This window comes from Arachis stenosperma, chromosome 3 (genome assembly GCF_014773155.1).
Source record: "Arachis stenosperma cultivar V10309 chromosome 3, arast.V10309.gnm1.PFL2, whole genome shotgun sequence".
Lineage (NCBI taxonomy): Eukaryota > Viridiplantae > Streptophyta > Magnoliopsida > Fabales > Fabaceae > Arachis > Arachis stenosperma.
In genome coordinates, this window is record NC_080379.1 from 58,183,343 (window position 1) to 58,198,652 (window position 15,310).

At 39.5% G+C, this 15,310-nt stretch overlaps 1 protein-coding gene and 1 non-coding gene across 2 annotated transcripts; one reads left to right on the plus strand and one right to left on the minus strand.

The window, feature by feature from the left end:
- Positions 1-4,097: 4,097 nt before the first annotated feature.
- LOC130966160 (uncharacterized) lies at positions 4,098-4,691 on the plus strand. Its single transcript, XM_057890929.1, has one exon. The coding sequence runs from the start codon at positions 4,098-4,100 to the stop codon at positions 4,689-4,691; it is 594 nt and encodes a 197-aa protein (XP_057746912.1).
- A 3,726-nt stretch (positions 4,692-8,417) lies between these two features.
- LOC130972510 (small nucleolar RNA R71) lies at positions 8,418-8,525 on the minus strand. Its single transcript, XR_009083672.1, has one exon. It is a non-coding gene; the product is annotated as a small nucleolar RNA R71 (small nucleolar RNA).
- Between the last annotated feature and the right edge of the window lie 6,785 nt (positions 8,526-15,310).

The window sequence follows — 15,310 nt, forward strand, 5'->3', positions numbered from 1 at the left end:
TAACCAGCAAGTGCACTGGGTCGTCCAAGTAATACCTTACGTGAGTAAGGGTCGATCCCACGGAGATTGTTGGCTTGAAGCAATCTATGGTTATCTTGTAAACCTTAGTAAGGATATTAATAATGAAAAGAGTTCTGTTTGTAAAAAGCAAAACAACATGAAATGAATAGTACTTGTTATGCAGTAATGGAGAACATGTTGAGGTTTTGGAGATGCTCTGTCTTCTGAATCTCTGCTTTCTTCTATTGTCTTCTTCACGAACGCAAGGTTCCTTCCATGGCAAGCTGTATGTTGGTGGATCACCGTTGTCAATGGCTACCATCCATCCTCTCAGTGAAAATGGTCCTCTGTGGTTTCCCGCATGGCTAATCATCTGTCGGTTCTCACTCGTGCTGGAATAGGATCCATTGATCCTTTTGCACACCGTCATTGCGCCCAACAATTATGAGTTTGAAGCTCGTCACAGTCACCCCTTCCCAGATCCTACTTGGAATACCACAGACAAGGTTTATACTTTCCGGATCTCAAGAGTGCTGCCAACTGATTCTAGCTTATACCACGAAGACTCTGGTTTCACGAAATTGAGCACTCTGTTGTCAGGAGAGGGAATCAATCACGTGAACTAGGAATCCAAGAGATACACATTCAATCTAAGGTAGAACGGAAGTGGTTGTCAAGCACGTGTTCATAAGTTGAGAATGGTGATGAGTATCACGGATCATCACATTCATCATGTTGAAGTGCAAATGAATATCTTAGAATAGAAACAAGCGTGATTGAATAGAAAAAAGAAATAATTGCATTAATCCATCGAGACATAGCAGAGCTCCTCACCCCCAACCATGGGGTTTAGAGACTCATGCCGTAGAAAATACAAAGTCAGATGTAAAATGTCATGAGATACAAAATAAATCTCTAAAAGTAGTTTTTATACTAAACTAGTAACCTAGGTTTACAGAAAATGAGTAAACTAAGATAGATAATGCAGAAATCCACTGTCGGGGCCCACTTGGTGTGTGTTTGGGCTGAGCATTGAAGCTTTCACATGCATACGCTATTTCTGGCGTTTAACTCCAGCTTTTGTGCCAGTTTGGGCGTTTAACTCCAACTTTTATGCCAGTTCTGGCGTTTAACGCTAGAATAGGGTAGAAAGTTGGCGTTAAACGCCAGTTTGCGTGATCTCAACTCGGGCAAAGTATGGACTATTATATATTGCTAGAAAGCCCAAGATGTCTAATTTTCAACGCAATAGAGAGAGAGAGAGCGCCAATTGGGCTTCCGTAGCTCTAGAAAATCAATTTCGAGTGCAGGAATATGATGTTGATTGTAAACAAAGAATTTTTATTTATTTTTATTGTATTTATTATTATTATTATTATTTGTTTTATTTTATTTTTTTTTTGAAAATAAAAGAAAATTGAAAACTAAAATAATTAATTAATTAAAAAGATTTGAAAAATTTTTGGGTGAGGATTTTCGAAAAATGAAGAGAGAAAAAGTGGTTAGGGAGTTTTGAAAATGATATGATTTTAAAATTTTAAATGTTGAAACTTTCTTAATAAGAAAACACCAAATTTAAAATTTTTTCAATCACAATAATAGAATAAGACTAAAATTTCGAAAATTATGAGCAATTAAAGGAAAGGATATATATCTTTTTTATTTTTGAATTTTATGAGGAAAGAGAAAAACCACAAAATGACACCAAAATTAGAATTTTTAGATCAAAACAAGGGAAACGAACAACAAAAGTTTAAATGTCAAGATGAACACCAAGAACAAATTTTGAAACGTTTTAAGAAAACAAAAACACAAAGGACACCAAACTTAAAAATTTTTGTACCTTGAACACTAATAATTCGAAAATGTATAAGATAAAAAGCAACAAAAGACACCAAACTTAAAACATGAAACTAGACTCAAGGACAAGAAATTAATAAAGAAAAATAAGATTTTTGAAAATGTTTTTGAAAAGAAAATAAAAAGACTCTAAACTAACAAAAAGACAATTTTTCCTAATCTAAGTAACAAGATGAACCGTCAGTTGTCCAAACTCGAACAATCCCCGGCAATGGCGCCAAAAACTTGGTGCACGGAATTGTGATTCACACTTTTCACAACTCTGGTGCCACTAACCAGCAAGTGCATTGGGTCGTCCAAGTAATACCTTACGTGAGTTTTGTTAATAATGAAAAGAGTTTTGTTTGTAAAAAGCAAAAGAACATGAAATGAATAGTACTTGTTATACAGTAATGGAGCACAGGTTGAGGTTTTGAAGATGCTCTGTCTTCTGAATCTCTGCTTTCCTTCTGTTGTCTTCTTCACGCACGCAAGGTTCGTTCCATGGCAAGCTGTATGTTGGTGGATCACCGTTGTCAATGGCTACCATCCATCCTCTCAGTGAAAATGGTCCTCTGTGGTTTTCTGCATGGCTAATTATATGTCGGTTCTCACTCGTGCTGGAATATGATCCATTGATCCTTTTGCACACCGTCATTGCGCCCAACAATTGTGAGTTTGAAGCTCGTCATAGTCACCCCTTCCCAGATCCTACTCGGAATACCACAGACAAGGTTTAAACTTTCCAGATCTCAAGAGTGCTGCCAACTGATTCTAGCTTATACCACGAAGACTCTGGTTTCATGGAATTGAGCACTCTGTTGTCAGGAGAGGAAATCAAACTCATGAACTGGGAATCCAAGAGATACATATTCAATCTAAGGTAAAACGGAAGTGGTTGTCAGGCACGCGTTCGTAAGTTGAGAATGGTGATGAGTATCATGGATCATCACATTCATCATGTTGAAGTGCGAATAAATATCTTAGAATAGAAACAAGCGTGATTGAATAGAAAACAGAAATAATTGCATTAATCCATCGAGACATAGCAGAGCTCCTCACCCCCAACCATGGGGTTTAGAGATTCATGCCGTAGAAGATACAAAGTCAGATGTAAAATGTCATGAGATACAAAATAAATCTCTAAAAGTAGTTTTTATACTAAACTAGTAACCTAGGTTTACAGAAAATGAGTAAACTAAGATAGATAATGCAGAAATCCACTTTCGGGGCCCACTTGGTTTGTGTTTGGGCTGAGCATTGAAGCTTTCACGTGCATAGGCTATTTCTGGCGTTTAACTCCAGTTTTTGTGCCAGTTTGGGCATTTAACTCCAACTTTTATGCCAGTTCTGGCGTTTAACGCTAGAATAGGGTAGAAAATTGGCGTTAAATGCCAGTTTGCGTGATCTCAACTCGGGCAAAGTATGAACTATTATATATTGTTGGAAAGTCCAAGATCTCTACTTTTCAACGCAATAGAGAGCGCGCCAAATTGTGCTTCCGTAGCTCTAGAAAATCCTTTTCGAGTGCAGGGAGGTTAGAATCCAACAGCATCTGTAGTCCTTTTTCAGCCTCTGAATCAGATTTTTGCTCAGGTCCCTCAATTTTAGCCAGAAAATACCTGAAATCACAGAAAAACACAAAAACTCATAGTAAAGTCCAGAAATGTGATTTTTTCAGAAAAAATAATAAAAATGTACTAAAAAGTAACTAAAACAAACTAAAAACTACATGAAAATACCACCAAAAAGCGTATAAAATATCCGCTCATCAACCACCACCCTCCGATGACGAAGGATCAGTAGCACCAATCAACACAGAAGATCTCGTCTGAGATTGAACTTCAGTTTTAGGTAACCCTCGTAACATTGGCGCCGTTACCGGGGAACCTGGAAGTCATCCCATCACCATGGCAGATAATCAGGACAACGATCACAACTCTGGTTTGGTGGACAGAACACCAAATAAGAACATGGATGCCACATCCAAAGACACACCTCAATCCAATGAAGACAAGCAAATCCCAAACACGGAAATCTTAGATGCTATCCGTGAACAACAGGATCACCTTAAACAGCTTGTGCAAGAGGCAGAACATCAACGAGAGGCCGAGAGGGACCTTCGAAGGGAAACAAGAAAATGACGAGAGCTAGAAGACAAGCTCCTTAAGCTCGAAGCCGACCTCAAAACGAAGACCACTCGGTCCAATCACGAAGATAGCCCTCATGAGGACCAAGACCCGTTTACAAAGGAAATCATGAAAGTTAAAGTCCCAAAGAACTTTAAAGCCCCCGACATGACCCCGTACGACGGAACGTCAGATCCAAGCCATCATCTCAACAATTTTAGAAGTCAAATGTATCTCACGGATGCCTCAGATGCAATCCGTTGCAAAGCCTTTCCGACTACCCTGACGAAAATAGTAATAAAGTGGTTCGACAGTTTGCCTCCAAGATCACTCACAAGTTTTGATGACCTAGCCAGAAAGTTCCTCGCCAGGTTGTCCATCCAAAAGGATAAAACCAAGCACACTCCAAGCTTGTTGGGAATTAAACAAGGAGATCGGGAAAGCCTTCGCAGCTTCATGGAAAGATTCAACAAAGCATGCCTCGACATACCAAGTCTTCCAACAAAAATGGCCATCATGGGGCTCATCAACGGCTTAAGAGAAGGACCTTTTAGCCAATCAATATCCAAGAAGCATCCAAAATCTCTAAATGAGGTTCAAGAAAGGGCGAAAAAGTATATCAATATGGAGGAGAACTCCCGATTGGGAGATAATTCAAAAACCGGATTCTCCTACCCACCTTGGGATAAGGAAAAAGAATCCAGGAAGAAAGAAGACCAATGATGAGCGGATAATTTATACGCTTTTGGCATTGTTTTTAGTATGTTTTTAGTATGTTTTAGTTAGTTTTTATTATATTTTTATTAGTTTTTAGTTAAAATTTACTTTTCTGGACTTTACTATGAGTTTGTGTATTTTTCTGTGATTTCAGGTATTTTCTGGCTGAAATTGAGGGACCTGAGCAAAAATCTGATTTAGAGGCTGAAAAGGACTGCAAATGCTGTTGGATTCTGACCTCCCTGCACTCGAAGTAGATTTTCTAGAGCTACAGAAGCCCAATTGGCGCGATCTCAACTGCGTTGGAAAGTAGACATCCTGGGCTTTTCAACAATGTATAATAGTCCGTACTTTGCCTGAGATTTGATGGCCCAAACAGGCATTTCAAGTCAGCTCAAGAATTCTGGCGTTTAACGCCGGAACTGGCACAAGAATGGGAGTTAAACGCCCAAACTGGCACAAAAGCTGGCGTTTAACTCCAAGAAAAGTCTCTACACATGAAAACTTCAATGCTCAGTCCAAGCACACACCAAGTGGGCCCAGAAGTGGATTTTTATGTCATTTACTCATTTCTGTAAACCCTAAGATACTAGTTCTCTACAAATAGGACCTTTTGCTATTGTATTTTCATCTTTTGATCATGTTTTTATGATTGAACCCTCTTTAGGAGGCTGGCCATTCGGCCATGCCTAGACCTTGTTCTTATGTATTTTCAACGGTGGAGTTTCTACACACCATAGATTAAGGTGTGGAGCTCTGCTGTACCTCGAGTATTAATGCAATTACAATTGTTCTTCTATTCAATTCAGCTTATTCTTGTTCTAAGATATTCATTCGCACCCAAGAACATGATGAATGTGATGATTATGTGACGCTCCTCATCATTCTCACTTATGAACGCGTGCTTGACAACCACTTCCGTTCTACAAGCAAACAAGGCTTGAATGTTTATCTCTTGGATTCCTTAATCAGAATCTTCGTGGTATAAGCTAGAATTGATGGCGGCATTCAAGAGAATCCGGAAAGTCTAAACCTTGTCTGTGGTATTCTGAGTAGGATTCAAGGATTGAGTGACTGTGACGAGCTTCAAACTCCTGAAGGCTGGGCGTTAGTGACAGATGCAAAAGAATCACTGGATTCTATTCCAACCTGATTGAGAACCGACAGATGATTAGCCGTGCTGTGACAGAGCACGTTGAACATTTTCACTGAGAGGACGGGACTGTAGCCATTGACAACAGTGATGCCCAACATACAGCTTGCCATGGAAAGGAGTAAGAAGGATTGGATGAAGACAGTAGGAAAGTAGAGGGACGGAAGGGACAAAGCATCTCCATACGCTTATCTGAAATTCTCACCAATGAATTACATAAGTATCTCTATCTTTATTTTATGCTTTATTCATAAATCATCCATAACCATTTGAATCTGCCTGACTGAGATTTACAAGATGACCATAGCTTGCTTCATACCAACAATCTCCGTGGGATCGACCCTTACTCGCGTAAGGTTTATTACTTGGACGACCCAGTGCACTTGCTGGTTAGTTGTGCGAAGTTGTGATAAAGAGTTGAGATTGCAATTGAGCGTACCATGTTGATGGCGCTATTGATGATCACAATTTCGTGCACCAATTTTTTTGGCGCCGTTGCCGGGGATTGTTTGAGTTTGGACAACTGACGGTTCATCTTGTTGCTTAGATTAGGTATTTTTTTCTTCAGAGTTCTTAAGAATGAATTCTAGTGTTTCAAGGTGATGTTCTTATCATCACCAAAGCTGATTGATTCTCATCAATTTAGCTCTTGAATGTAATGTCCTGCTGAAGCTTGGCTAGCCATGTCTAATTCCTTTAGACTAAAGCTTTAAACTAACATTGCATGATTCCTGGAATTCTCATTAAGAATTTTGATATCCTTATTTTCTTTTTCACTCAATTTTCAAAAAAATCCAAAAAAAAAAAATTTACAAAATCATAATAACCAAAAATATTTTATGTTTCTTGTTGAGTCTAGTGTCTCATTTTAAGTTTGGTGTCAATTGCATGTTTCTATTCTTCTTGCAATTTTTTTTCGAATTCATTCATGTGTCTTAATTAATCTTCAAGTTGTTCTTGATGATTTCCTTGTTCTGATCTTTAAATTCTCTTGTCTTGAGTGTTTTGTTGTTTCTCATATGCATTCTCATTTTGTTAGGTCAATAGTATACAAACTTCTAAGTTTGGTGTCTTGCATGCATTGTTTATTTGATTTTAGTTGCATTTTGATTATTCCTCATCATTAAAAAATTCAAAAAAATATTTTAATTTGTGTCTTTTCAAGTCAATAATACAGAGAATTGAAGATTCAGAACATACAGCAGAGGAATTACACAGAAAAAGCTGGGCATTCAAAACGCCCAGTGAAGAAGGAAAACTGGCATTTAAACGCCAGCCAGGGTGCCTGGCTGGGCGTTGAACGCCCAAAAGGGGTGAGTTTTGGGTGTTAAACGCCAGAATGTATACCATTCTGGGCGTTTAACGCCAGGATGGCAGAAGAGGGAAGATTTTGTTTTTAATTCAAATTTTTTTCAAGTTTTCAAAATTTTTCAAAATCAAATCTTTTTCAAATCATATCTTTTCAATCATATATTTTCAAAATCAATTTCTTTCCATTTTCAAAAATACTTACTAACAATTAATGATTTGATTCAACATTTCAACTATGTTGCCCTTTCTGTTGAGAAAGGTTTAATGTCTGAATCATATCTCTTAAATTTCTTGTTAGCCAAGTCATTAGTTTTCAAAATCAAATCTTTTTAAATTGTTTTTCAAATCATATCTTCTCGATCATATCTTTTAATCACATCTTTTTCAAAATAGTTTTCAATCATATCTTTTTTATTTCTAATTTCAAAATCTTTTTCAAAAATCACTTAATTTCTTTCCCAATCTTAGTTTTCAAAAATGAATTACTTTTTTTTTAAATTTTTTTATTAATTCACTTTAATTTTCGAAAATTTCTTCCCCTCTTCTCACATCCTTCTATTTTTGGACTAACACTCCTCCTCAATACACAATTCGAACTCCATCTTTCTTGATAAGTTCGAATTCTTCTACCTCTTCCTTCTATTTTTCTTTTCCTCTGACACCTAAAGGAATCTCTATATTGTGACATAGAGGATTCCATATTTTCTTGTTCGCTTCTCTTTCATATGAGCAGGAACAAAGACAAAAGCATTCTTGTTGAGGCTGACCCTGAACCTGAAAGGACCTTGAAGCGAAAGCTAAGAGAAGCTACAGCACAACTCTCTGTAGAGGACCTAACAGAAATCTTCAAACAAGAAGAAGACATGGCAGCCAAAAACAACAACAATGCTAACAATGCAAGGAAGGTGCTGGGTGACTTTACTGCACCTACTCCCGACTTCTATGGGAGAAGAATCTCTATCCCTGCCATTGGAGCAAACAACTTTGAGCTTAAGCCTCAATTAGTTTCTCTAATGCAACAGAATTGCAAGTTCCATGGATTTCCATTGGAAGATCCTCATCAGTTTTTAGCTGAGTTCTTGCAAATCTGTGACACTGTCAAGACCAATGGGGTTGACCCTGAAGTCTATAGACTTATGCTATTCCCTTTTGCTGTAAGAGACAGAGCTAGGATATGGTTGGACTCACAACCTAAATAAAGCCTGAACTCTTGGGAAAAGCTAGTCAATGCCTTCTTGGCAAAGTTCTTTCCACCTCAAAAATTGAGTAAGCTTAGAGTGGAAGTCTAAACCTTCAGACAGAAGGAAGATGAATCCCTCTATGAAGCTTGGGAAAGATACAAACAATTAATCAGAAAGTGTCCTTCTGACATGCTTTCTGAATGGAGCATCATAGGTATCTTCTATGATAGTCTGTCTGAACTGTCCAAGATTTCATTGGACAACTTTGCTGGAGGATCTCTTCATCTGAAGAAGACGCCTGCAGAAGCTCAAGAACTCATTGAAATGGTTACAAATAACCAATTCATGTACACTTCTGAAAGGAATCCTTTGAACAATGGGACGAATCAGAAGAAAGGAGTTCTTGAGATTGATACTCTGAATGCCATACTGGCTCAGAACAAAATATTGACTCAGCAAGTCAATATGATCTCTCAAAGTCTGTCTGGAATGCAAGCTGCACCAGGCAGTACTAAGGATGCTTCATCTAAAGAAGAAGCTTATGATCCTGAGACCCCTTCAATGGAAGAGGTGAACTACATGGGAGAACCCTATGGAAACACCTATAATCCTTCATGGAGAAATCATCCAAATCTCTCATGGAAGGATCAACAGAGACCTCAACAAGGTTTCAACAACAATAATGGTGGAAGAAACAGGTTTAGCAATGGCAAGCCTTTTCCATCATCTTCTCAGCAACAGACAGAAAATTCTAAGCAGAGCCACTCTGACTTAGCAACCATGGTCTCTGATCTAATCAAAACCACTCAAAGTTTCATGACTAAAACAAGGTCCTTCATTAGGAATTTGGAGGCACAAATGGGACAGCTGAGCAAGAAAATTACTAAACTCCCTCCTAGTACTCTTCCAAGCAATACAGAAGAGAATCCAAAAGGAGAATGCAAGGCCATTAACATGACCCACATGGCCGAACTTAGAGAGGAGGAAGAGGCAGTGATCGCCACTGAGGAAGACCTCAATGGACGTCCACTGGCCTCCAATGAGTTCCCTAATGAGGAACCATGGGAATCTGAGGCTCATAATGAGACCATAGAGATTCCATTGGATTTACTTCTGCCATTTATGAGCTCTGATGAGTATTCTTCCTCTGAAGAGGATGAAGATGTCACTGAAGAGCAAGTTGCTAAATACCTTGGAGCAATCATGAAGTTAAATGACAAGTTATTTGGTCATGAGACTTGGGAGGATGAACCCCCTTTGCTCACCAAAGAACTGGATGACTTGACTAGGTAGAGATTACCTCAAAAGAGACAAGACCCTGGGAAGTTCTTAATACCTTGTACCATAGGCACCATGACCTTTAAGAAGGCTCTGTGTGACTTAGGGTCAAGTATAAACCTCATGCCTCTCTCTGTAATAGAGAAGCTAGGGATCTTTGAGGTACAAGCTGTAAGAATCTCATTAGAGATGGCAGACAATTCAAGAAAACAAGCTTATGGACTTGTAGAGGATGTTCTGGTAAAGGTTAAAGACCATTACATCCCTGCTGATTTCATAGTCCTAGAGACTGGGAAGTGCATGGATGAATCCATCATCCTTGGCAGACCCTTCCTAACCACAGCAAAGGCTGTGATTGATGTTGATAGAGGAGAATTGATCATTCAAGTGAATGAAGAATCCTTTGTGTTTAAGGCTCAAAGATATCCCTCTGTTACCATGGAGAGTAAGCATGAAGAGCTTCTCTCAAAATAGAGCCAAACAGAGCCCCCACAGTTAAACTCTAAGTTTGGTGTTGGGAGGCCACAACCAAATTCTAAGTTTGGTGTTGAACCCCCACATTCAAACTCTAAGTTTGGTGTTGGGAGGTTCCAACATTGCTCTGAACATCTGTGAGGCTCCATGAGAGCCCACTGTCAAGCTACTGACATTAAAGAAGCACTTGTTGGGAGGCAACCTAATGTTATATTTATCTATTTTCCTTTGTTATTTTATGTTTTCTATAGGTTGATGATCATGGGAAGTCACAAAATCAATTGAAAAAGCAAAAACAAAATGAAAAACAAAAAGAAAAATAGCACACCCTGGAAGAAAACCTTGCTGGTGTTTAAACGCCAGTAAGGGCAGCAAATGGGCGTTTAACGTCCAGTCTGGCACCATTCTGGGCGTTTAACGCCAGAAAGGGGCACCAGACTGGCGTTTAACGCCAGGAATGGGCATCAAGCTGGCGTTAAACGCCAGAAATGGGCACCAGCCCAGTGTTTAATGCCAGGATTGGCAGAAAAAGCAATTTTGCTCGCCACTTGGTGCAGGGACGAATTATCCTTGACACCTCAGGATCTGTGGACCCCACAGGATCCCCACCTACCCCACCACTCTCTCTCTTCTTCACCCATTCACCAATCACCTCAACACCTCTTCTCCAAAAACCCCTCACCTATCAAATCCTACCATTCTCTTCACCACTCACATCCATCCTTCATAAAACCCCACCTACCTTACCATTCAAATTCAAACCATTTTCCCTCCCAAAACCACCCATACATGACCGAACCCTACCCCTCTCTCCACCCCTATATAAACCCATCTTCACCACCTCATTTTCACACAACCTAAACACTACTTCTCCCCCTTGGCCGAACCACAAAGCCCCCTCCATCTCCTCCATTTCTTCTTCTTCTACTCTCTTCTTTATTCTTTTGCTCGAGGATGAGCAAACCTTCTAAGTTTGGTGTGGTAAAAGCATTGCTTTGTGTTTTTTCATAACCATTTATGGCACCTAAGGCCGGAGAAACCTCTAGAAAGAGGAAAGGGAAGGCAAAAGCTTCCACCTCCGAGTCATGGGAGATGGAGAGATTCATCTCAAGGGTGCATTAAGACCACTTCTATGAAGTTGTGGCCATGAAGAAGGTGATCCCCGAGGTCCCTTTCAAACTCAAAAAGAGTGAATATCCGGAGATCCGACATGAGATCCAAAGAAAAGGTTGGGAAGTTCTTACCAACCCCATTCAACAAGTCGGAATCTTAATGGTTCAAGAGTTCTATGCCAATGCATGGATCACCAAGAACCATGATCAAAGTGTGAACCCGGACCCAAAGAATTGGCTTACAATGGTTCGGGGGAAATGCTTAGATTTTAGTCCGGAAAATGTAAGGTTGGCATTCAACTTGCCCATGATGCAAGGAGATGAACACCCCTACACTAAAAGGGTCAACTTTGATCAAAGGTTGGACCAAGTCCTCAGAGACATTTGTGAAGAGGGCGCTCAATGGAAGAGAGATTCAAGAGGGAAGCCGGTTCAACTGAGAAGGCATGACCTCAAGCCCGTGGCTAGGGGATGGTTGGAGTTTATCCAACGCTCAATCATTCCCACTAGCAACCGGTCCGAAGTTACTATAGACCGGGCCATCATGATTCATAGCATCATGATTGGAGAGGAAGTAGAAGTTCATGAGGTTATAGCCCAAGAACTTTATAAGGTGGCGGACAAGTCCTCTACCTTGGCAAGGTTAGCCTTTCCTCATCTCATTTGTCACCTCTGTTATTTAGTTGGAATTGACATAGAGGGAGACATCCTCATTGATGAGGACAAGCGCATCACTAAGAAAAGGATGGAGCAAACAAGAGATCCCACTCATCATGAAATCCCTGAGATGCCTCAAGGGATGCACTTTCCTCCACAAAACTATTGGGAGCAAATCAACACCTCCCTAGGAGAATTGAGTTCCAACATGGGACAACTAAGGGTGGAGCACCAAGAACATTCCATCCTCCTCCATGAAATTAAAGAAGATCAAAGAATCATGAGAGAGGAGCAACAAAGGCAAGGAAGAGACATTGAGGAGCTCAAGCACTCCATAAGATCTTCAAGAGGAAGAACAGGCCGCCATCACTAAGGTGGACCCGTTCTTTAATCTCTTTGTTCTTTATTTTTCTGTTTTTTGAATTTTTATGCCTATGTTTATCTATGTTTGTGTCTTATTACATGATCATTAGTGTCTTAGTGTCTATGCCTTAAAGTTATGAATGTCCTATGAATCCATCACCTTTCTTAAATGAAAAATGTTCTTAATTGAAAAAGAGAAGAATTGCATGAATTTTGAATTTTACAACAGATTAATTATTTTGATGTGGTGGCAATACTTTGACTTCTGAATGTATGCTTGAACAGTGCATATGTCTTTTGAATTTGTTGTTCATGAATGTTGGCTCTTGAAAGAATGATGAAAAAGGAGACATGTTACTAAGGATCTGAAAAATCATAAAAATGATTCTTGAAGCAAGAAAAAGCAGTAAACACAAAAAAAAAGAAAAAAACGAAAAAAAAAGAAAAAAAATAATGAAGTCGTGATCCAAGGCAAAAAGAGTGTGCTTAAGAACCCTGGACACCTCTAATTGGGGACTCTAGCAAAGCTGAGTCACAATCTGAAAGGTTCACCCAATTATGTGTCTGTGGCATGTATGTATCCGGTGGTAATACTGGAAGACAGAGTGCTTTGGGCCACGGCCAAGACTCATAAAGTAGCTGTGTTCAAGAATCATCACACTTAACTAGGAGAATCAATAACACTATCTGGATTCTGAGTTTCTATAGAAGCCAATCATTCTGAATTTCAAAGGATATAGTGAGATGCCAAAACTGTTCAGAGGCAAAAAGCTAAAAGCCCCGCTCATCTAATTAATACTGATCTTCATAGATGTTTTTGGAATTCATTGCATATTCTCTTCTTTTTATCTTATTTGATTTTCAGTTGCTTGGGGACAAGCAACAATTTAAGTTTGGTGTTGTGATGAGCGAATAATTTATACGCTTTTTGGCATTGTTTTTAGTAAGTTTTTAATATGTTTTAGTTAGTTTTTATTATATTTTTATTAGTTTTTAGTTAAAATTCACTTTTCTGGACTTTACTATGAGTTTGTGTGTTTTTCTGTGATTTCAGGTATTTTCTGGCTGAAATTGAGGGACCTGAGCAAAAATCTGATTCAGAGGCTGAAAAGGACTGCAGATGCTATTGGATTCTGACCTCCCTGCACTCGAAGTGAATTCTGGCGTTTAACGCCGGAACTGGCACAAGAATGGGAGTTAAACGCCCAAACTGGCACAAAAGCTGGCGTTTAACTCCAAGAAAAGTCTCTACACATGAAAGCTTCAATGCTCAGCCCAAGCACACACCAAGTGGGCCCGGAAGTGGATTTTTATGTCATTTACTCATTTCTGTAAACCCTAAGATACTAGTTCTCTACAAATAGGACCTTTTGCTATTGTATTTTCATCTTTTGATCATGTTTTTATGATTGAACCCTCTTTGGGAGGCTGGCCATTTGGCCATACCTAGACCTTGTTCTTATGTATTTTCAATGGTGGAGTTTCTACACACCATAGATTAAGGTGTGGAGCTCTGCTGTACATCGAGTATTAATGCAATTACTATTGTTCTTCTATTCAATTCAGCTTATTCTTATTCTAAGATATTCATTCGCACCCAAGAACATGATGAATGTGATGATTATGTGACGCTCATCATCATTCTCACTTATGAACACGTGCCTGACAACCACTTCCGTTCTACAAGCAAACAAGGCTTGAATGTTTATCTCTTGGATTCCTTAATCAGAATCTTCGTGGTATAAGCTAGAATTGATGGCGGCATTCAAGAGAATCCGGAAGGTCTAAACCTTGTCTGTGGTATTCTGAGTAGGATTCAAGGATTGAGTGACTGTGACGAGCTTCAAACTCCTGAAGGCTGGGCGTTAGTTACAGACGCAAAAGAATCACTGGATTCTATTCCAACCTGATTGAGAATCGACAGATGATTAGCCGTGCTGTGACAGAGCGCTGATGAGCGGATAATTTGTACACTTTTTGGCATTGTTTTTAGTATATTTTTAGTATGATCTAGTTAGTTTTTAGTATATTTTTATTAGTTTTTAGTTAAAATTCACTTTTCTGGACTTTACTATGAGTTTGTGTGTTTTTCTGTGATTTCAGGTATTTTCTGGCTGAAATTGAGGGACCTGAGCAAAAATCTGTTCCAGAGACTCAAAAGGACTGCAGATGCTGTTGTATTCTGACCTCCTTGCACTCGAAGTGGATTTTCTGGAGCTACAGAAGCCCAATTGGCGCGCTCTCAACGGCGTTGGAAAGTAGACATCCTGGGCTTTCCAGCAATATATAATAGTCCATACTTTGCCCAAGATTTGATGGCCCAAACCGGCGTTCAAAGTCACCTCAAGAAATTCCAGCGTTAAACGCCGGAACTGGCACCTAATTGGGAGTTAAACGCCCAAACTGGCACTAAAGCTGGCGTTTAACTCCAAGGAGAGTCTCTACACGAAATTTCTTCATTGCTCAGCCCAAACACACACCAAGTGGGCCCGGAAGTGGATTTTTATGTCATTTACTCATCTATGTACTAGTTTTCTATAAGTAGGACCTTTTACTATTGTATTAGAGAGCTTGAAATCTAGGACTTTTGGTAGCTATCTTTGTTTTATGCTATCTTAGACCTTTGGGAGGCTGGCCATTCGGCCATGCCTAGACCTTATGCTTATGTATTTTCAACGGTGGAGTTTCTACACACCATAGATTAAGGTGTGGAGCTCTGCTGTACCTCGAGTATTAATGCAATTACTATTGTTCTTCCATTCAATTCCACTTGTTCTTTGTCCAAGATATCACTTGTTCTTCAACATGATGAAGGTGATGATTGACGCCCATCACCACTCTCACTCATGAACAAGGTGACTGACAACCATTCTTGTTCTACAAGCACCTGAGGCTTAGTGAATATCTCTTGGATTCCTGATTGCACGATGCATGGTTGATCGCCTGACAACCGAGTGCTCGCCTGACAAACGAGCCAACCATTCCGTGAGATCAGAGTCTTCGTGGTATAGGCAAGAACTGATGGCAGCATTCAAGAGAATCCGGAAGGTCTAACCTTGTCTGTGGTATTCTGAGTAGGATTCAATGATTGAATGA